We start from the raw sequence: 24,271 nt of genomic DNA, 5'->3' as shown, positions 1-24,271 counted from the left end.
AAATGTCAATAGCCAAAGATGTGCAGTCTGCAGGGACACTTAAGAATTCTTCTTCCGACTCAGACCATCGCAAACAATAGTCCCTATTGTGATGATGCAGAAAGACAAACTCAGACATGCACAGACCAGCAACATTTTTGTACAAAGCACGGTGTGTGTGTGGGGGTGGGGGGGTGCATATTTGTTTTGGGAGCTCCAGTATAAATCTAGCTTGCTTTTGTCTAGTCATGAAAGAAACCAATTTATACAGAATGCAGTACTGAAAGTATAAACATATACCATAATAGCTTTTTCAGTTTACTTATTTGTCATTTTATGCCCCAAAAAACATGGCGTTGTGGCATTGGTAGAATTTAAGTGACCACATGGTGATGCCACACCTTTTATCCATTAGTACATTAGATCCCTCGTTTACTGCGGTTAATTGATTCCAGACCCAATCGAAGAAGGACTCTTCCACAAAAAAGGATGCTTTGTTTATAAATCAAATATATTTGTAGTATAAAAAACTGTTTAGACCTTCAAAATAGGACTTTTCACATTATTAAAGCCCTCTAGACATAAAATAACACCCCTATAGTCATCTTTACACTCATTATACCCAATATGGTAGGTATAATAACAGAAAATAAGCCATTTTAGACATAAAGGAACACTCTCACTCATGCTCATGAGTGTTGATATAACTACTAAAGTAGTTTAAAATAGCTCAAAATGCTCGGTTTCAGAAGGCTTTGCAAAACTGTTCTTTTGTGATGTCACAGAGGAGCAGGCTTTCTTATAGGCGTGGCTGTAAGCTCGGCTTCTCTGTTTACGAGGCAAGCTCAGGCAGTTATTGGAGCAAGAGAAAAATATTTTCATCCGTCAACGCCATTTCACACGGAACTGTTTTTGTGAACATGAACGTGAAATATGCGTCAGACTATTGCTGAAGCCAGAGGCAGCGCGCTTTCACCGGGAAAGGTGCATTAATGTTGTGGGTCCACGGAGGTTTGAGGTGCTCCACAGCACCAGCGGTACCTATGACAAAGTGTGTCCGACAATGAGTGCTCCTCAAGCTAGCAAGTTTGGAGGAGTACCAGCAGTCCGGACTCTTTGAGTTAGCCAGTATTATTAAAAGCACTTTTCAATTAGTTCGTTTGTAGCTAGAAAGCGCTTTGGGTGTGTGACCAATCACAGCGGAATGGGCGTGTCCGGAGGTGGGTTGTGTGTGGAATAAATTACAACAGACCGTTTTGGCGGAAAGCACAAATCCAATGAAATACAACTGGATGAACTTTGATTCTGCAAAAATTTAGGGTTATTGTGTGTAGCCGCTCTTTAGGAGTCCATAAGTCTATACAAAGGGTCGAAAAATGAGCATAATAGTTACCCTTTAAACTAATCATCACTTCTTCTCTGTTGTTTTGAGACACTTTTTAAAGCAGTTCAGTCAGTGCATCTCTCCATATCACTCGGTTTTGTAAGTGACATAAAGAAAAGCTCTGACACAACAACAAAAATTGCCATTTTGTGTAGAAACATAAACAATCTGTCATTGTCCAAATGCTCCTGGACCTAACTGTACATTGTCCTATGACTGCATTAACACACGCTGACTCCAAGTTTAGGTTAATTATGTGTGCAACCACACTGCCCTCAGGTATGGTCCAAGTGGCAAATGGTCTTGAGTGGCATTGGAAACATCTGTCCAGCCAGACATGGAGTGGCAAGGCCCAGCAGCCATCGTTTGAACTGCACATCCAAATAAGCTGCACTTATTGGAATGGCATGTAGCTTCTATTCTGAAAGGGGGATCCTCTGCCATGCTTTGATGTCCATCACTGTGTCCAAAGCAGCCAAAGCGTTCCTCGCTGCTCTCTGTTTTCCATTTGGAGCGAGATCTTTCAATTGTAGCAAGTGATTTTTGAAGCGAAGCAGACAAAAGGGGAGATTTACATGGTTCAGATAGCGCTGCTGTGTCTGGCCTACATAAGACTGCAACAGAAGACTGGTGCAGGAAAGTACAGTGAAGTAGGCCGAGGGTAACAAATAACGTAAGACTTATCTATCTGCTCATTATAAATGCAAGCATCAGTCGATAAGTCAAACTCTGACAACAGCTGCCAAATTGTGAGCATGTATTTGCCCAAAGCGGTTGTAAGTAGCGGCATCAGATGTGACGGCTCATTTGGAGAAAAGCTGTATCGCAAGAACATGGCATCCATCCATCTGTTTTCTATGCCGCTTATCCTCAATAGGGTGAGAACAGGGCATGTAGAAGCTAATCAGACTGTGAACTCATAATACAGTAAAATGGAAGAGGCAGTATATGAGGCATTATTGGGAGCGCACATTAAGTGTTTTAGGTACACCTTGCAATCCAATTTATGTTGGTGTTCCCAGCATCAGCAACATGTGTTTTTTCCATCAAGAGCTGAACAGCTTCTTACTATTTGTTGATGTCCAAGCAGAAAATTGAGTAATTCTACATTTGATCAACTTTACTAAATTTTTCAGATCAAGCCACATAGCGGTCATATGTTTGATACCTCTGCTTTACATGTATTGTAATTGAACATCTGCCAACCGTGGCCCCAATCTGAGCATGGACTGACCTTGATGTGTCACATAATTAACAGAATTGTTCATCTCGCAGGCTGCACGGCGGTCGAGTGGTTAGCGCACAGGCCTCACAGCTAAGAGTTTGTATATTCTCCCCGTGCATGCGTGGGTTTTCTTCGTGAACGACAAAAATTTCGAAGAAGATTTCGTGACTCCAAATTGTCCATAGGTATGAATGTGAGTGTGAATGGTTGTTTGTCTATATGTGCCCAGTGATTGGCTGGCCACCAGTCCAGGGTGTACCCCGCCTCTTGGTTGAAGACAGCTGGGATAGACTCCAGCACCCCCACGACCCTTGTGAGGATAAGCAGTAGAAAATGAATGAATGTTCATCTCGCCAGTAATTAATGATAGCTGCAACCTTGCATTATAGAAATCAACAGAACAACACAAAACAATTTACAAAAAAATTATATGAAGATGTGATAGCAGAACAGTAGGAGGGCGGGCCAGCAGGGGGGCCAGGAAGAAGAATCATGCAAAGGGGGCCACACCAGCACTTTATTTGGCAGATCAGTAGGGGAAAATGGTGTCTGTACAAGGAATTAAAAATATTACAGCTACATATTGTGATGTGATGCAATTTTTTAATGCACATTTTTCTGTTCCTGCATTGGATTAAGCACAAATTTTGAGATGAATACCTCAAATTCAGTCACATTCAGGACGAGTGTAACATTAAACTTGTACAATTAAGATCCTGTTTCAAATAATTCGGGCTTGCATGGTGGAAGATTGCAGACGACTGAGTGCCATGTGGTTTGGGTTGTGGCCTGCGAGTGAATCTAATATTAGCTGTGGATTCTTATCATGCATCTCACATTAATTCCTGGCAATCAGGGCGAAACTTGACAAGTCGGCTTAACTATATACATTTGGGAGTTGGCCTCAGTAATATAGCAATAAGAGGTTGGTTTATAAAACACACAAAGACCATATTATATAGTGAACCATCGTCCATTGTGGCCTCCCTCAATGCAAATGAATTAACTTCAAAGATGGCAAATTCTATTAGATCCATCAACCTTCCCGTGGAAGTGTCACATGTGCCTGAGTGGGAGAATCCCTGCATGGTGCACAATTTGACACAGGGGTCCGTCCTTTGAAGAGGACAATAAAAAAAAAAGGCTCTGAAAGGCTTAATCACGTTTCTCGCCATTTGTCTTGCTGAAGTGAAGCGTCATGGCATCCCCAGTGAGACACAAGCCTTGTGCTGTGGGAGCGCCCGGACCTCCTGTGAGGCCACAGCGGGTGTCTTCTTCTGCACAATGACGGCGCCTCCACAAACCAACAAGGTCACCCCGGGTTGCTTGAGGAAGATGTCATCATGCCACGGCGTTATTGATATTGTCAAGTATTAATATGCAGTGTAAGAAGCCTGTGGAAAATTATTTCAAATTATTCATTCATTCATTTTCTACCGCTTTTTCCTCACAAAGGTCGTGGGGGGTGCTGGAACCTATCCCAGCTGTCTTCGGGCAAGAGGCGGGGTACAGGTCACCCCGGACTGGTCGCCAGCCAATCACAGGGCACATATAGACAAACAACCATTCACACTCACATTCATACCTATGGACAATTTGGAGTCGCCAATTAACCTAGCATGTTTTTGGAATGTGGGAGGAAACCGGAGTACCCGGAGAAAACCCACGCATGCACAGGGAGAATATGCAAACTCCACACAGAGATGGCCGAGAGTGGAATTGAACCCTGGTCTCCTAGCTGTGAGGTCTGTGCGCTAACCACTTGACCGCCATGCCGCCCTATTTCAAATTATTCATTCATTCATTCATTTTCTACCGCTTTTTCCTCACAAGTGTCGCGGGGGTGCTGGAGCCTATCCCAGCTGTCTTCGGGCGAGAGGCGGGGTACATCCTGAACTGGTCGCCAGCCAATCACAGGGCACATATAGACAAACAACCATTCACACTCACATTCATACCTATGGACAATTTGGAGTCACCAATTAACCTAGCATGTTTTTGGAATGTGGGAGGAAACCGGAGTACCCGGAGAAAACCCACGCATGCACGGGGAGAACATGCAAACCCCACACAGAGATGGCCGAGTATGGAATTGAACCCTGGTCTCCTAGCTGTGAGGTCTGCGCGCTAACCACTCTAACGCTGTGCCGCCCTATTTCAAATTAATAAAATTAAACTATTTTGTGTGTTTTTAATGTCTGTAGAGGCCTAGTAATGTATTATTTTTTTTACATTTTACTTCTCTGGAGTGTAATAGGATTCCCGTGGGAGGGGGGCGGGGGCTCCATCTAACTTTTATTGACATTTGTTGTCATAAAAATCAGGTTTGTTTAACATGAGGTGTTTAACGTCCTGCAGTATGGCCAAGTGGGATGAAAGAGTTAACAGGGGGAGGGCACCCACAGGGAGGGGGTGGAGGAAGTGTGTATGTGTGTGTGTGGAGGGGGGGGGGGTGTAGACTATAAAGGTGACTCAAGAGAAACTTCAGTCCAAAACGTGCCATGCCACTTTGATGTGCGCTCACCCCATTTCCGCTTGTAGGACACCTCCAACACGACCCTCCTCTTCCTCAGCCAGCACCATTATGGATGTATTTTGAAACACAGCAAGCCAGGACTTCCAGAGGGTCATAAACATCTTAGAACTTCATGTGGTTCTGATCCAAACGTCTTTGGTGGACCAAGCCAGCACATGGCGCGTCAATGTGGACAAAAGCGGAAAGGTTGTGGACATGAGGAGGCAACAAGTGTGAAGTTCGGGAGGTTCTGGTAAAAGCGGACTCGGACCAATCAGCTCCGCACGTGCGCTAATATCAAAGTGTAAACAGTTAGCGCTTTATTATTATATTTACTTGGACTATTTAGTGGACTGCGTCAATCCGTTTCCACTCTCTTTTTGTAATTCTGATCCCCGAAGTGGCTCCGAAGTGGTGTTGCGGCTCCTCGTCCCCGGCGGATCCGGAGATCGGAGCCTCTGCACCGGGCGGAGGCGGAGCTTCAGCGGCCTCTCAGGCTGCCCCAAAGGGCGGCCGCGTCAGGAGGATGGTGCGGCTGGCGGCCGAGCTGCTGCTCCTCCTGGGACTTCTCCTTCTGACTTTGCACATCACGGTGCTCAGGAGCAGCCCGCTGCCGCCCGCCAACGTCAGCCTGAGTGTGGATGATCACAGCGAGGTGAGTCCCCTTCTGTCTTATCGGGTGGGCCTGGTCAAATAATATGAGTGTGTTGACACAAGCGCGGAAGCGAGGGTCTCCTGAGGGTGTCCCCCGGGAAAGGGGGGGTTAAAGGTCAACCCCTCTCCACCCCAAATGCTGACACACCCGCTGTTGTTGTCCTATGGGGGGGTCAAATTTTTCTTACAGGCGCTTCTCTGTCATCATGCTCACATCACTGTCATTCTAAGTGATGACATGGAGGGGGCAGCTCCGTACCCCTAAAATGTACCCCCCCGGACCACCTTTGACCTCCAACCTGCAGCACATGCAGCCACAAACCAGTGTACTTTACTTTTCACCATTTTTTCCTCTTTATTCTACCATATTTATGATGATTTTTGCACTCCTACTTACAAGAACATGATAAAAAGGTGAATATTTTATATTAATATTTGCAAAGCAATAACTGTTATTTAAAAAAAAAAATAAAATCAGGTATAGTGCATTGGTAGAACCACAATAATAATCATATTATGATTATTTCTCTGATTCATAAGGAAAATGTATTAAAAATTTCTAAAAAAAAATGATTCTATAAAATAATAGAAGTATTGTATTGTAGTATTGCTAGGGATGCTCTGATCGATCGATGACAAAAACCGAGTACTAGTACTGGCTAGTACTGTTGCAGCCTTTCGCGATACCTGCGTGCAGCGTCCCGTCCTACTCTAATGTCTTGGAGAAATGTCCCCCCCCCCACTTCAAACTGCTCAGGCGTGCCAAAGCTATGTCGAACTCACCTGCCATTTGTGGGAGTGATATAAAATGAAAAATACTATGAAAAATATCTCATGGGTGCATGGTGTAGCATCAGTCGAACGCAGGGGCGAAGCTACCTAAACACAGGCAATTTCCAGCCCCCCCCCCCCCCCCCCCCCCAAAAAAAAAAAAACATCTCATGAAAACGGAGTGATTTTTTTTCTTCAATTTCAAGAATATACCTATACTACAGTTTTGGTCTTAACTCGCATACTGAAAACTACATCAAAATGTGTCATCTTGTTTGACCCCCGCCCCTCCCTTCTGATGCAGTGGATCATTCCATGTTACCAGGATGCACAGATACGAAGCTGGTACTCACAAAGATGTGAGAATTAAAGCAGTAAACTGCATTAAAAGGAACCTATTATGCTCATGTTCTGTGTTTTGCATTGAGACGTGGACTCTGATAGAGCAAGTACACACAATAACCCGCCGGAAATGTTTCTAGATCTTCTAGATTCTGCACCTCTTTTATGCAGTGTTTCCATGGACTTCCTGCTTCTGACCCAAAGAGTTAATTTACTCCACCCCAGTCCCTTCTCTAAGTACACCCACTCTGCTGTGATTGGTCACACTCCAGATCGCATTGACATCAGTAGTGGTAGAAAAAAAAAAGACTTCATAAATCCCTGATCGTAGCATTCCTTATTATAGTACACAATACAGAAATTTGTAATGTTTTTTCATTCATTCATTTTCTACCGCTTTTCCTAACGAGGGTCACGGGGGGTGCTGGAGCCTATCCCAGCTGTCTTTGAGTGAGAGGCAGGGTACACCCTGGACTGGTGGCCAGCCAATCACAGGGCACATATAGACAAACAACCATTCACACTCACATTCATACCTATGGACAATTTGGAATTGAACCCTGGTCTCCTAGCTGTGAGGTCTGTGCGCTAACCACTAGACCACCGTGCCGCCCTAATGTTTTTTCTATTTGGTAATTTTGTACTTATGTTAATTAGAGCAAAAAAAAACATTAAAAAATTGACAAATTCATGTTTTCACACCACCTGGATTTCAGATTATAAGAGCATCAGGTGGTGTTACCCCCAAAGGTACTGCTTTTTCCCACTTTTTGTACAGCCTTTGAATGTACTTGTAGCTCTTAGCTCTTAGTGTTCGCACTGGCAATTTTGTCAATGGAAACACAAAAGGAATTATCCATATCGGGTTATATCTTGAGGGATGAAAAAGAACCCCTGCTGTCATTCTATTTTTGAGATTTTTGTTTAAAACATACCCACACCAAATTTCACATTTCTCTCCCCTTTAATACTTAAACTACCTATTTTAAAATCCGCAGAACCTCTCCATTTGTGACCCATAGGTTAAGACAGGTCTGGGATCAACAGGCTTTTTAGAGAGTGTTAAGCATCCTCCAGCTGCTTGTTGATGTATATTTAGCCTACAAGTGACTTATTTCCTTCATGTCCCAAAGATGAATGGGTATTTATGCCCAACGGAATGGTGACCCTTCCATAAATGCTTTATTAGCATTGAAGGGAATTTAAATTGAAAGAATGTTTCCTCTAACTAAAGGATGCTTTTAGAAGCGCTCCTTATGCTCTCAGTGCCATCACTGCGGGTCTGTGTTCAGCTGGACGTGAAGACACGCAAAGCTGATGAAATATTCCAAGAATGTGAGGAATATTTGACACACGGCCAACTGTTTGGGCAGGCAGGGTGAGGACCAGGACGGAGTCAACCCCCCCCCCACCTCTCAAATGTACAAATATAAAACACAAACCACTCAAATCCCAGCATGTTTTTGTTGGGCCACACTGACATCCACATTTTGGGCTGTGGTAAGAGTGTATATTTTGGATGCTCCACTGTGGGGGTGTGTGTGGGTGTGTGTGTGTGGACATGCTCCGGTAGTCCACCATTGATAGTGGTGATGTCATCTTTTAGTCAGTCTTGTCACGGGCCAGGAGGCGCATTGTCATTCCAAGGTGTCAGATTTAAAATGGCATTCAAAGAAACACTCAGGACAGGATGTAGATGCCTGCACCTGTACAGTGAGGTGCAATAGGTCGAGTATGTAAACACTGAACAAGTCTTTGTTGTTTAAGCTCTGCTAGAACCACCAGGTTTTGTTTGTTTCTTTAGAGTATAATTATTTGTCAGTTTGACCACAATGTACCATTCATTGTTTAAGAATTGATTGGTTGGGTGAAGGGCGGCACGGCGGTCGAGTGGTTAGCTCGCAGCTAGGAGACCAGGGTTCAATTCCACTCTCGGCCATCTCTGTGTGGAGTTTGCATGCGTGCATGCGTGGGTTTTCTCCGGGTACTCCGGTTTCCTCCCACATTCCAAAAACATGCTAGGTTAATTGGTGACTCCAAATTGTCCATAGGTATGAATGTGAGTGTGAATGGTTGTTTGTCTATATGTGCCCTGTGATTGGCTGGCGATCAGTCCAGGGTGTACCCCGCCTCTCGCCCGAAGACAGCTGGGATAGGCTCCAGCACCCGCCGCGACCCTCGTGAGAAAAAAGCGGTAGAAAATGAATGAATGAATGAATGGATGTGTGAAGGGCTACGCACAGGCCTCACAGCTCAGAGACCCAAGTTCAATTCCACCCTCGTCCATCTCTGTGTGGAATTTGCATGTTCTCCCTGTACCCGTTTCCTCCCACATTCCAAAAACATGCTAGGTTAATTGACGACTCCAAATTGTCCATAGGTATGAATGTGAGTGTGAATGGTTGTTTGTCTATATTCATATATGAATGAATGAATGAATGGTTGTGTGAAATTGGTAGTTGATTATTTGCATCTTGAAGCAATTGAAGCAAAATAGAGTGGAAGCATTCAGGTTGTAATATTGTTCAAACACTGCCAAATACATAGCCGATCAAAATTTTAAGACCAGTTGAAAAATTGCACTGTTGAATTTTAAGCACATTCTTGTCACGATGTGGGCGTTACCCTCTCTTGACAGTTCCTTTAGTTTCCTTCTTTTGTAACTTATTTTTGTAACTACTTCCTTTCTCGTTGCCTTCCGTTTTCTCTCAGACTCATTTCACACACCTGTCTCTAATTTGACACTCCCTATTTAGTTCAGGTGTGTGCTCTTTTGTTTGTGGCTTCATGGTGTTTGGTTTGCCTTTTGCCTGGTAGCTGCTGTCTGCATAGCTCAAGTGCCATTAAATTCCTTTTACCTGCATTTTATTGTCCTGCTCTCTGCATCCTGGGGTCGTACTGCAAAGCTCGCAAGCCCGAATGTGACAGTTCTAAGTTGAGCTTCAAAATCCAACAAGAAGTGTCAGTGAGACAAAAAAAAAGTCGATTAAAAGTTTAAGGCCACAGCCTTTAAAAGACAAAATCTCAGCAAAATTGTGTATCCAATGTTATTTCTTTCAGGTATTCATTGACATGATCTCTTGATGGCAAAGGCAAAAAAGCTTTTGTTCTTTGACTGCGGTCGGATTGTTGGGCTACATAAGCAAGGCCTCTCTCAGCGCAACATCGCTGCTGAGGTTTGGACGCAGTATTACAGTCATTATATTATAGTCATTTTAAACCTCTTAAAAGACCCTGAAGGCTATGGAACAAAAAAGTCAAGTGAGCCGTAGGATCAAGTTTGTTACTGGTTCTGAGTCTAGTCCGATAACCATCACATGGCATCTGCGAACGAAGTGTTTTTAAGAATTTTTTTTTTTTTTTCAAAATTGCCTGTTTAGAATTTGCACAAAAACCCCAAACATGGGAAGGTTTATTCTCTCATGATAAATAATGTAACCATGATGGTCCAGATAACTTCAACATTACTCGCATTACAGAGATCCCACCTCAGGCCGCCATCATGATCTGGGGTGCTTTTTCCTTCAATGGAAAAATAGAGACTCTGGTTGTGCAGGGGCGTCAAATGGCAGACGGCTATGTGGAGATGTTGCAGGGTGCATCCCTCATGACGGAAGGACAACAGGACAAAACAATGCCTGCCCGACAAAGAACTTATTCCCAAGGAATAATGTCCCTATTTTGGACCATCCTGATCTAAATCCGCCTGGCAACATGAGGATCGGGGATGGATCAGTTCAAACAGTTTTAGACAGTGGATTCCCTCCGTGAAGCCAAGTTCACCACTTGGAGCTCACTTGCGTATTGTATATAAAAAAACAATATTACTTAAATGTAAAATCAGAGTAGAAATAGGTTATTAATGTTTAGGTTAATGTCAATTTACAATGCAAGTGCATACAGTCAGTAAATAAAGTACGACACGTGTGACAGGGCAGGATCATTCCGTCTTCCGCCTACGTGAGTGCACGGCTGAGAAGCATCTGGTACTTTGTGCAACTGCCTTCATTTCCTGCCAGCCTCCTGGGAGGGGGGGAAGGACCCCCGAGTTGTTCCCAATTGAAAATGGAGTCATGCCCCTTTAAGCAGCCCTCACAAAGTGAAAAAAGGGGAAGCGGGAAAAGAACAGGAGCGAGGGTAAGGGTGTGTGTGTGGGTGTGTGAGGAGGGCGGCTTGTGTGTGCTTGTGTTCATTCAAGGCCTTTAGGAGTAGGGGGTGACATCCTGGGGGGCCCAGATGAACTGAAGGATGGTGTGTCACTTTTGATCTCCAAATTAAAGCACACAGCTCATTGAAAGTTGCACAGCATCGATGGCAAGTGGAGCGGAGCCTGACTTTTCTTTTTTTTTTAACCATTTTTAATATGCTTCCTACTCTGGACTATATTAGAGGCAAATGAGAAAACAGCATGTTAGTTTTTTTCCACTGAGGTTTATATGGAAAAAACGGAGGTGCTCACTTTGACACTATCAGGAAATGATGGAGGTTATACAACGGAGGTCTCATTCCATTCCCGTGACTCATTCCCCCCCCATATATTTTTTCACAACATAATTTGGCAGAAAATAATTTAATTTAATTTAAGCACAACAATGCACTGAACAGTTGTCCCTCATTCCATACAGTTTTATTTATTTAGGGTCTTATTTATTTCCTAAATGGCTTATTTTCTTTGATTATATCTACTATATATATGAGTTGACTATAGGGGTGTTATTTAATGTCTAGATGGCTCTAATAATGGTAAAAAAATAAACAGGTTTTCTATGCACTTACTGTAACTATGAAAATATTGTTTATTAACATGGAATCCTTCACTTATCACTGTCGGGTCTGGAACCACTTAACCGCAATAAATGAGGGATTACTGTATATAAAATTTGTAGGTTAAAGATACTACATTTTATTATTGTAACCTTTATTTACAACTATTTTTAATGAAGAATAATACTGCCTGCTATCACTTTAAGTACTTAATCTGAGACAACGTGCATGGAAGACACAATTAATGACGTGAGGAAACTCCTCTTCAGATATTTTTTTTCTGACGTTTTGGGAATATTTCACGTTTATAGGCTCACTATTAAACCTTCTACAACCTTCTTTACAAGCATGAAAAGTACATATACGTGCAGGTACTCATAAAAAAACCAACAGGATAATCGAAATAACATTCTCTCTATAAGATTGGCAAAAATGCAAATAAAATGCAACATTAAACGTTGAAATGGAAGCATGAAGAGTGAAGGTAGAAGATGCATTGACTGTACAGGAAAGTAATATTGAATGCATGACTTATGATATGAATGTGAATGTTGACACTGTCAGTCTGGTGTATCTTTAGATTATAAATGAGATATAGTTTTTGTTTTATTGTCGCTACTATGTTTTTACAACTGGCGGTCCGTCCAAAGAAACGAGTTTACTGCCTGCAGACGAGTTGACGTAAATAAATCAAATGGCATTATGGAGAGCTAAAACTGTGAAGAAGCACGTCTGTTGCAATGGGATGGATCAGAATACTTTCAAGTTTGACATGAGATCATCGAAATGTGACTTGGGATTAGCTCATCTGTACGCCACGTGTTGCACAGCATATGACACAACACGGCATCCGTCTGGATCAGATTACACCGGATAATGGAGGATTAAAACGCCGGCAAACACTCTTGTTGGGTTTCGTGATGCAATGGTTTGTTTTCGATAATTTTGATAAAATCGCAGCTGTTGTGCCTAAAATCTGATCATGTTTTAGAAAGCATGAAGAGGACTTATTAGTATTCCCAAAAACGTTAGAAAAGTTCAATTTATTTAAATTTTATTTGAATTGGTGGCACGGCGGTCAAGTGGTTAGCACGCAGACCTCACAGCTAGAAGACCAGGGTTAAATTCCACCCTCGGCCATCTCTGTGTGGAGTTTGCATGTTCTCCCCGTGCATGCGTGGGTTTTCTCCGGGTACTCCGGTTTCCTCCCACATTCCAAAAACATGCTAGGTTAATTGGTGACTCCAAATTGTCCATAGGTATGAATGTGAGTGTGAATGGTTGTTTGTCTATATGTGCCCTGTGATTGGCTGGCGACCAGTCCCAGCTGGGATAGGCTCCAGCACCCCCGCGACCCTCGTAAGGAAAAAGCGGTAGAAAATGAATGAATGAATGAATTGTTCTGGTACTTGCTGTTGATGCAGTTAATATGGAGTGTATACATTTTAATACTACTTTTTACATCAATGTAAATGTCTATAATAAATATTTTGGAGTGTGTATTACAATACAGTTGCCAGAAATTTATTGATAAAACGATTATTATGCCTTTTCTTTTTATCATCCTGAGAATTTACACCTACTCTCTAAGAAATATCTTAAATAATTTTAAATCACTACTTTTATTTGCCTGGCTTTTAATGGACTTGAACGTTTCAGTGCAGCCACTGTTCCCTTCGCGGTTGAATTCAACTTACATTTATAACCCTTCCATCCATGCTGTGCAGCTCCATTCGGGAGTGCCGACACTGGCCCAGAGTGCACCTTGGTCGGACACAAACGGCTCCACCGGGGGCCATTATGGAGACCACAATGCGGCTGAGCTGACACTTTGTCTGTGACTGACCACCGCAACCGTACAGCACACTGCTGCTATGTTCTCAGGCCACAAAAAACAGTGGGGTGGAACAAATGGAGCATGGACAAAGAAAACATGATGATTGGTAATTTCTTTGTAGGTAGTTTCTACTGCTCCATGATTGCGGATGTTGTAGAACTGTATGGCCAATTAAGACGGGATTGTTTCCCTGTACTTTTTTGTCAGAGAAACCAAATGCTCCTTTGGACGCAAGAAAACTAAGATAATGATTTTGCATGTTTGGTTTTGGTCGTCCGCAGTATGTACACTTAGTAATGATAACCCATAAGTTCCAAACAGTTGGTTTTGGAAACCAGCATGTATAAATACTTATATTATATTTACACTTTGTGGATCCTTCAAGGTTCCACCTCTTAATAAATGTCACACTTTTAAAACTTTAAATAGACCATTTTCACACAACCTGCTTAGGTGGATTGATTTGAAATCTCAAAAGGCACAGTGGGTTCTGATCTCACCCAGCCCCTTCATGTAGTCCGACATCACATGGCATCTGCGAACAAAAGGTTTTTAAGAATTTTTTTTCTCAAAATTGCACATTTAGAATTTGCACAAAAACCCCAAACATGGGAAGGTTTATTCTCTCATGAGAAATAATGTAACCATGACGGTCCAGATAACTTCAACATTACTCGCATTACAGAGATCCCACCTCAGGGCGCCATCATAATCTGGGATGCTTTTTCCTTCAATGGAACAATGGAGACTCTGATTGTGCAGGGGCGTCAAATGGCAGCCGGCTATGTGGAGATGTTGGAGGGGGCATCCCTCATGACTGAATGCCCTCGTATGTGTGGTAATAACTGGGTTTTTCAACAGGGCAAAACAATGCCTGCCTGACAAAGAACTTATTCCCAAGGAATAATGTCCCTATTTTGGACCATCCTGATCTAAATCCACCTGGCAACATGAGGATCGGGGATGGATCAGTTCAGTTTTAGACAGTGGATTCCCTCCGTGAAGCCAAGTTCACCACTTGGAGCTCACTTGCTTATTATTATATGCTTAAATGTAATGGACTGTACTTTTTTGTCAGAGAAACCAAATGCTCCTTTCGACACAAGAAAACTAAGATAATGATTTTGCATGTTTGGTTTTGGTCGTCTGCAGAATGTACACTTAGTGGTATGATAACCCATAAGTTCCAAACAGTTGGTTTTGGAGCCAGCATGTATAAATACTGTATGTGGATTTCTTATTTCTTTGTTAAAGCATCAACAGGATAACTGCACAATCCAACAGACGATGATGATTTAGGCAGATTATGTTTTGGCAAAAGCAGACTGCTATTTCTGGCTGTTTCTATCCAGAGCTCAAGCAGTTGAGAGAGATTTATGGCAGAGGTAACGACCACATGAGCATCTTGTCAACATGGGACGTGCAGACGCCAAGTCACATACTGGGGGGATTGTTTTTCCTCACTCACACCTGACATTAAACGGATAGTAAAAATGTCTTGTATCGGGGTTTCGCAAACCAGTAATAAAATCCTGTTTTCTTTTTTTTCCCTCCTTCAGCAGAACATCATCCATGCAAAAAGCAGCTCATCGGGCCAACTGGCTTCGGAAGGCTCCTGGCGATCTGGTCCAGAGCGTCGGTTTGCCCACCGGTCGGCTGCCCTCCCGTGGGTGCAAGGCACTGCCAGTAACGTCCACAAGGATGGGCCCGGAGCTTTTCTACTGGACCTGCACAATTTCCCCGATCTCTCCAAAGCTGATATCAATGGGCAGAATCCCAACATACAGGTGATCATGTGTGACTGTGCACCTGCACTGCTGCTTTCATGCTTTCATGCTTTCATGCTTTCATCGACTCGTAAGACTTGGCTACTCAAGCAATCAGGACAGGAAGTGTGAGCAGGATGATGGGGAATACTTTGGTGCACATCACTAACCCCCTTTTCTTCAATGTCTTCTTCTGCCTCCCCCCTTTATCCCATTTCCTGGGATGGCGTGAGTCTCATGGGTAGCCTCTGAGGTCTCGTGTCCGTCATCATGACAACTGAAAAGCAGACACTTTCCAGCTAATGCCTCACTGCTCAACCACATGCAGGAATACAGCTGGCAGCTTATGTAAATTTGTGGTGAGCTCTCATCCTTAAGTTCCTCCAGGGTGCAGATGGCCGGGGTAACCACTGCTATGTTTAAATCATTCTCCTGTTTTAATCTAGCAAGGGGGTCCCCCTCCATTTCTAAGATCATCACCGCTAAATCCGAGGACGAACAAAGTGTATTAACATCTCAAGATGTGGGGAGAGAGAGAGGAGCCACCGATTGAGCAAGGGCGTGAGGCTGTGGGAGAAAAGAGGGAGGAGGAGAAGAGGTTCTTTGATCCTGGGATTCATCTGGCTTTCATGGTCTGGAGGAGGCTGAGGAGCCCTTTGAACTTTGTGTTTAGGTGGAGAGAGAGGTGGGAGACTGGCTAAGGGGCAGGGGTGCTGGTCCTACCTCATCTGGGAGGCACATGTCTTTGGACAGACAGACAGAGAGAGGGGAGGGGGGGGGGTCGGAGAGGATAGTGCCAATAAGGGTCACCTCCTTACATCCAGTTGACCCATTCGGTCCAGAAGAACTCACATTAGGGCAATCGTACTGTGCTTGGACCCTCTTCACACCAAATCCTGATCACGTTTGCCCTCCTTTGGTACAATTGGAAGAGGTAGGCCAGGGCACGGCATTATTCCATGCACACTGTGATCAATACTGGCAAAATATGATTGATATATATTTCAGGATAAGAATAAAATCCAACAATTCAAAAATAATCAAAAAATCGAACCTACGGCATGCACAAACAGGCCAACGCACAGATGCTCAGTGTGGACGTAGACCAGGAGCAGGCATGGTATGACTGGTCTAGTGTGAATACGTCCTTAAAGGGGGATATCATAGGAAAGATCAGCTAAGGTGACCACGGCAATCTGAGGTTTGGTGCTGAAGGTATTTGCTCAATTTTGCTAGCTAAAGATAGCTAGCTAAAACAAACATGTGGTCTCACAAATACGCAAAAACGGACTAACGTGACAACTGACAGTTAAGGTGGAAACATCAAGTACGCATATGACAGCTTGCTTTGCAACAAAGGAAAAGCAGAATGATCCAGATGCCTTGATGCCCCTACAAGCAAAGGAAAAGATGCCTTGATGCCCCTACAAGCAAATGAAAAATGCCTTGATGCCCCTGCGCCAAAAGCAAAAACACCATAAAAGAAGCAGTTCAAGCAAGGGCAGTGGCGAAAGCTGATTGGTCCAGTACTCCAGCCTCTTACACAATCTTGAGTGTATAAAAGGCCGGGAGGGAAAGGAAGGGTGCTTTTTTTGCAGCTGTGCTGTAATAAGACCCGCTTACTTGTAGGCATACAGGTACTGCAGATAAGCCCGGATGTCTGTATTAGGTATTGTTGTTTGAAACCCACTTAGAGTCCTCAGGGGGAGGATTTCTACAGTGCCTTCCAAGTCCCAACCTTCATTCTACAACCACCTTGAGACCTCTCTACGCTCCATCAGAAGCCTTCAAGTCCCTAGCAAAGTTCTTCCAGCCTGAGCCTCTCTCACCTTCCCCAAAAATAGTCACTATGACTCCAAGCCTGTAATATTAACTTCTTAACTCTCTGTCTTGTCTTTATGGAAGGTAACAATTGAGGTTGTGGATGGGTTGGAAGCGCACGAGCCAGAAAAAGGCCACCGCAAGGAGAGTAAACCCAACTGGGCTTCTACCAACTGGAGAAACTGGTGGCCACGTACTTCCTCCACATCGTCCTCCACCACTCATCAAGCGCAGGACCACGATCGGTCCTACGGAGATAACGGTGACGACAGCAACTTCCTCAGGCCGCCAGTGGATTGGGACCGGAGGGGAGGCACAGGCGAGCGAGGGAAACCCCAAATGGAATACGGTAAGAAGCACAGCAGCGTCGGTGACACACAGCATTTACAGTAGAATTGATGGCCTAGCACGTCCAACATTTAGCCACAGCTCGATGCCGAATCTGCAATTTACAAATTTGCTGATTCAGTCTGTCACTATAACAAGTGTTGCTATCCCCAGACGGGCCTTTGGCAGCCTTTGCTTGAAACCTTTTAACACTCTTTTATGAGACAGATTCCGCTACGGTGTCAAGCTCGCTAGGTGACACAATTTAGATGCCTCCCGACATCAAAGTTGAGCAGCAGGAACGAGGCCAAAAGCACCGTTCGTCTGCCTTGCTGCTTTCACAACACTCTCCAAGAGTAAACCGTGCACATAAATCAGCTGTGGAAGAATTTACACTCACTGTCATATAGTATGCATGCAGTCCGAGTTGTAGCATGCCCAAACCAATGTGGTGGAACAGGAATGTGGCTGCTGTGGAAAAATGACATTTTATCCACTCACACTTTTACGAAAGTGGTTAGGAGTGCCGACTTTATAGTCTTTTCCTGTCAAACCAATGTTCGTATCTAATGTTTATCACTGTGGTCAGCTTTTGTTGATCCTTTTTCATTTCTAACAGCTTCAGTCTGCTACTGGTTTTGAATCCAGTAATCACAACTATGGACAGCCAGTGCGGGTTTATCCATTATAATGCATTACGTTTATCTACACTGTAAACCAATGGGGATGAATGGGGACAGAAATTGAGAGCTGCAGAATTGATGTCAAAAGTATCGATGTGTTAACTTATCTAATGATCATATAGGATTTCTAGCAATCTGTTTTGTGTTTTGTTTATCCCCACATATTCGCCATGTGCAACGTACAATGTCCAAGTACATACAATCTACAATCTGGTGTCGAAATTACTCGTATTTAATTCTTATTCTTATTTGGAGTCTTGGCTGCACGGCGGTCGTGTGGTTAGCGCGCAGGCCTCACAGCTAGGAGACCCGGGTTCAATTCCACCTTCGGCCATCTCTGTGTGGAGTTTGCATGTTCTCCCCGTGCATGCATGGGTTTCCTCCGACATTCCAAAAACATGCTAGGTTAATTGGTGACTCCAAATTGTCCATAGGTATGAATGTGAGTGTGAATGGTTGTTTGTCTATATGTGCCCTGTGATTGGATGGCCACCAGTCCAGGGTGTACTTGCCCAAAGACAGCTGGGATAGGCTCCAGCCTTTGCTTGAAACACTCTTTTATGAGACCGATTCCGCTATGGTGTCAAGCTCACGAGGTGACACAATTCACGAGTGTGAATGGTTGTTTGTCTATATGTGCCCTGTGATTGGCTGGCGACCAGTCCAGGGTGTACCCCGCCTCTCGCCTGAAGACAGCTGGGATAGGCTCCAGCACCCCCTGTGACCCTCGTGGAGATAAGCGTTAGAAAATGAATGAATGAATTTGGAGTCTTTCTGAGTATTCTGAGTTACCGATCACTTTTCACCAGTGCATGCATTAGGGGCTTTGGTGCCTTGCTCAAGGGTGTCTAGAGACAAACTGATACGCCTCTTAACAACGTCGGTATTGGAAAGATTTATGTCTGACTTGCTTTTTTGGTTACAATGTCCTATGGAAGAGCAAGAGAAAGAGCTTTGGTGTCTATCTTTTCATAATAAGGGGCAGATGGTCTGGGAGGGGGGCTGTATGAGAGGGCTTGGACTCTGGCCAGAAATACTTCCATCCCGACATGCCCACATTAATTCTCCTCATTGATGGAGCACTGCTTCCAAGATGTGTGTGTCAGTGAGATCTGCGTTTGCATGCGGTTTTACAGATGGACTTCGGCAGTCATAAAGCCGAGTGTAACTGTTTCCATGTATGCCCATTACCGCCATGTGCTCAACGATAATTGGACTTAAAGAGGATTTCTTGCCAATTCACTTCTCATTTTCAATCCGATGAATCACAGAGAGATCCCGCTCCACGCTAAAATGTCTTGAACCATTGGTGAAATTTGCCAAAGCCGTCCTTGTTACTTGACTTACTGACTGAACACTCTTCTCATTGCCTTGGAGTTATTTGTTTAACAATTCTACGTGACCCCGTACAATCCATTTGTACACAGAATGTCTTGTCTGGTAAACCGCTTGAAGGACTAAGTCAAAGAGAAGTGCTTCCTCTCTCCTGTGCTATCCTACATACTATCATCATATGGCCTACATCATTGTTGACTCTTTCTCTCGGATTCAGACTATATTGACGGAGAGGGGGACTGGAGTAACTGGTCACTGTGCAGCGTCACCTGTGGAAACGGCAACCAGAAGAGAACCAGGTCTTGTGGTTATGCTTGTACTGCCACCGAATCCAGAACCTGCGATATGCCAAGCTGCCCAGGTAAATAAACACTTTACAGTCACTGTACATATATACAATACAAAAGCTGTATAACAAATGCAATGAAGAACTGCACTGTCAAACTGAACAGTTTCTAATATTGTGGTTAACGTCTAATTATTTCACCTTAATAATAATAACTACTTCTAAGTTTGGGGCAATATAGTCTACAATTATAATAATAGATACACAACATAGCACTACAGTGCAGAGATCTCCTGCATATCTCATTAAGATCCGTACATTAATAGCATTGCAAAAATAAATGACTTCATAAAAAAAAAGTTCCTTTATATAACCTACACTAAACATAATTATTACCTCTCTGACAATTGGTTAATTGATAGATTGATATGTTTGGCGGCACGGCGGTCGAGTGGTTAGCGCAGCTCACAGCTAGGAGACCAGGGTTCAATTCCACCCTCGGCCATCTCTGTGTGGAGTTTGCATGTTCTCCCCGTGCATGCGTGGGTTTTTTTTTTCAGGGTACTCCGGTTTCCTCCCACATTCCAAAAACATGCTAGGTTAATTAGCGACTCCAAATTGTCCATAGGTATGAATGTGAGTGTGAATGGTTGTTTGTCTATATGTGCCCTGTGATTGGCTGGCGACCAGTCCAGGGTGTACACCGCCTCTCGCCCAAAAACAGCTGGGGTAGGCTCCAGCACCCCTGCGACCCTCGTGAGGAAAAGCGGTAGAAAATGAATGAATGAATGAATATGTATTGTAAGGCATGTATGAACTCGTGTTTAGTACAGCACTCCATTTTGCCTGAAATGCTTAAAAAACAACATTAATAATAATAATAATAATAATAATCAACATTCAGTTCCACATAATTAAGATTGGAACAATATACTTATTGATCATTTCATTCTGTTCCTATTGTCAACTAAGAACTATAGATTAAAAAAATACAGCTCTTCCATAAAGGACACCAAATAATTGACCCCACCTCTCTCTGTCTTAAAGGTATCGAAGATGCCTTCAAGACAGCAGCTACAGAAGTGAGCCTGCTTGCTGGAACAGATGATTTCAATGCCACTGAGCTCTTTGGTGTTGGTAAGTTCACGACGCCACACTATCAGTCACTGAATGTTCCCATACTGTCACAGACAGTTCATCCATCTAGCTGTGGTATTATCCATATTTCTATTTGTCTTCCCATATTAAAACAAGATGAGGTATTTTTAAAGTGTCTCCATGTCTTCCAGACACAGACAGCTGTGAGCGATGGATGAATTGCAAGAGCGACTTCTTGAAGAAATACATGAGCAAGGTGGCCAGTGATCTCCCAAGCTGCCCTTGCTCGTACCCAACCGAGGTGGCGTACAGCACAGCCAACGTGCACGACGCCGCTTCGCGCAGGAGCTTCCGCTGGAAAGATGCCAGCGGACCAAAAGAGAAGCTGGAGATCTACAAGCCAACAGCACGATACTGCATCCGCTCCATGCTGACATTGGAGTCCACCACACTGGCCGCGCAGCACTGTTGCTACGACGATAGCATGAAGCTCATCACACGCGGCAAAGGGTCCGGAACGCCTAATCTCATCAGCACAGAGTTCTCAGCAGACCTCCACTACAAAGTTGACATCTTGCCCTGGATCATATGTAAGGGGGACTGGAGTCGCTACAATCAGGCCAGGCCGCCTAACAATGGACAGAAGTGCCGCGACAACCCTCAGGAAGACGACTACTACAAGCAGTTTGAAGAAGCGAGGGAGTTCTAGCCTTTCAAAATGTTCATGGATCCATTTTGGATTCAAGAGTCCCAAGACTTACTGATCCCCGCTGAAGCAGGAGAACCTAAAATCCATGAGAACCATGGACAGTGACCACCAAGAACTTCTCTACCAGGCACTGAATAATGTGCCAATTTTTTTAAAGATACCTCTGAGAAAAATGATGCTTTCATCTATAAAGGGAGTTTCTATTCTTAAAAGGAAATGATTATAAGACCGAAATGTCAGCTGTGGTAAATTTCTGTGGTAATTAGAGATCCTCCAGGATTGTATTGACTTAACGAGGGGAGGTTTTGTCCCCATTTTGTCGTTTTGCAGTATCCAGGGTTCTCGTGTAAACGTATGAGTATGTTAAGCATGCATTTCACATTTAGCATGCATACAATGTCTATAATTTGTGAACAGACCTCCAATGTAAAAAGTCTGCATTGTCTTTCTGTAAAGTATTTATTTGAGTTGTAGCTGTGTCTGAATTGGGGGGCGTTCAATGCCATCAATGTTTAGGATGATTATAGAGTGTGTGAATGCAATGCTATAATGGACATATTTTTGAGATTATAAGTCTATGAATAAAACGTTTTTTTGAAAATTATAATACTTTCTGTTGTGTCAATGGCTATGCAGCACCTGGTCTGCAAAATGAGTAAATAAAACGAGGAGAAAAACAATTTTTTTGCAGTTAAAAGGCCGTATCATCTCATCCTTGCCAATAGGATCAAACCATTGTACAATGCATTCATCTGCTTAATCTAGTGCAACACTGTGGTCCTTCCTTTTGATGGGATTTCTTTCAAGGCTGATGATTGAAAGAGCCTCTTGAATTTTATTTGTCTTTGGAAAGTATCCTCCTACATTCCTATGTAATTTTTCAGCATACACACACACACACACAGTTCTGCTCGGACATAGTAAGGACCTCTGACCAGCTGCAGCCATTGTCACACAGAGGAAGCCATTCATAGCGCCCTCATTCCTCCAGTTAACTGTGCACCACAGCTGGCCGACAGCAGGGCTCGTGTTGCCACTGCAACCCTGCACGCTCGTTCCTCCGCAACTCTTCAGTATGCATCCGAAATGCAGGCACCCATATTCATCGGCAACTGCAATGAAGCTGTAAATCTCTCCAGCTTCTTAACTTCCGTATCATCCGACTGTATGTAAAGCATTCCTTTTAAGTCTCCTGTCCTCCACATCCTTAGTTACGACATTGTTTGAAGCTAAGATTACAGTACGCAGCTTGGATCGTTATCATAGCAGACCACCTGCTGCACAGGCCATTAAGCTCTAACCTGTTCATCTTTATATAGAAAATACGCTCACTGGACACAACATTAAAAATACCTGAAAAATGCTATTTTTGTGGGAACCGTAATGTTAGTTTTGACCGATATTGTGACAGCTATTACTGTACTGACAGCCAGTGTGTGGCTGATTGGGAGGAGGAAGTAGAAGAAGCAGGAGAACAAATAAAATAATTAGACCACAGCGCATTGTTATTACTGTCGCTTTCATAGGAGCAGAAGATTTAACATGTTGAAGGATACAATCTTTATCCAAGACCAAAACCGCTGCCAATATTGCCACTTCCATGGTGAATTTTCCATTCCGAAGAACCTGTTATGCTTGGGAGACATAATGAAGTGCAAAAAGTTAATTAATATCCACTCTATCTAGCTTCTTCGGGGGAGACAAGGCATACACTACACCCTGAAACTACTTTTAAAGAGTATCCACTATTTACGGACCAAAATTATGTTTTTAATTAATTCATGGGAGCATCACATAACCAAAAAATGCTCACAAAAAGCTTCTATAATGTACTTTAAAGAGCACTGTTGCCAGCCTGTCATCATGAAGGCTACACAGACCAAAGACACGGCGTTAAAATGACAGCAAAGAGCATGAATACATTTCAGATATATAAGAGAAAATGCATAAGAAGCGGCAAACATGAGAAAATTGAGAGCGGCAAACATGTAAACTACAGAAACGTGTTTTGCGTTTTTGACATTTTTGTGAGTCAACCACTGATGACATCATAGGTAAGCAACGTCGCTGATTCTGCTTGCAGACTAAGAATCTGATGTTTTGATTAAAAATACAATAATGCAACAATAATACCATGGCAATACCGGAAAATGTACGCAAACCAAAGCAAAATGTTGGTACACATTTTTAACATTAACTGAAAAGCACGCTAACTGTGGTGGACGCTAAACGAGGGTCCACTGTGGATTAGTCTAGAGCAGGGGTCGGCAACCCGTCAATTTAAATAAGATTAAAACTTTTACAAGTTTATGAGCTGTGTCTTGGGAGATTTGCAGCTCGGGGCCATTTTTCTTCACTGGAAGAGGCGAAATGTTATTTTGATGCAAAAGGTTGCCGACCCCTGGGCTAAAGAGAATGATACTAATAATATAGTTTTTAGGCCAGTAAGTGTAGAATAATATATTTATCTGAATAGCTGCACACATGGTTAAGTATTATGTTGCATACAATTACTATTTTCAGGATATTTCTCTGGTATATTTCAAAGTCTGCAAAGCACCGTATTAGTGGTGTAATGTTAAGGGCTCATTAAGAATACACACTATAATTGTTGGCACTAACGAATGTGAAACATTCTGTTTTACAGCTATCTATGATAGTGACGCAGATAACAACTTTAGAGGTTTTATCATGCACTATTCTACGGCCCGTTTAACTAGAGCAAAATATGCGTTTAATGTTCTTGCTACTCAGTAATAAGTTCACCTTCTCGTG

At 43.3% G+C, this 24,271-nt stretch overlaps 1 protein-coding gene across 2 annotated transcripts; it reads left to right on the top strand.

Moving 5' to 3' along the window:
* The first annotated feature begins 5,094 nt into the window (after positions 1-5,094).
* ism1 (isthmin 1) lies at positions 5,095-22,984 on the top strand. Of its 2 annotated transcripts, none has more exons than XM_058059111.2 (6): positions 5,095-5,758; positions 15,034-15,258; positions 17,143-17,407; positions 19,621-19,764; positions 20,737-20,826; positions 20,979-22,984. In XM_058059111.2, exons 1-6 carry the CDS (start codon positions 5,630-5,632, stop codon positions 21,494-21,496), a joined length of 1,371 nt encoding a protein of 456 aa, XP_057915094.2. In that variant the 5' UTR covers positions 5,095-5,629; the 3' UTR covers positions 21,497-22,984. The 2 variants fall into 2 exon arrangements, with proteins under 2 accessions (XP_057915094.2, XP_057915093.2); XM_058059110.2 differs by having other exon boundaries at positions 15,031-15,258.
* The last annotated feature ends 1,287 nt before the right edge of the window (positions 22,985-24,271 follow it).

Source organism: Doryrhamphus excisus, linkage group LG20 (assembly GCF_037039965.1).
Source record: "Doryrhamphus excisus strain RoL-2023G ecotype Guam linkage group LG20, RoL_Dexc_Guam_v1.1, whole genome shotgun sequence".
In the NCBI taxonomy this organism is placed as follows: domain Eukaryota; kingdom Metazoa; phylum Chordata; class Actinopteri; order Syngnathiformes; family Syngnathidae; genus Doryrhamphus; species Doryrhamphus excisus.
The sequence above is the reverse complement of the archived record's forward strand: the minus strand, read 5'-3'. Positions and strand labels throughout refer to the sequence as shown.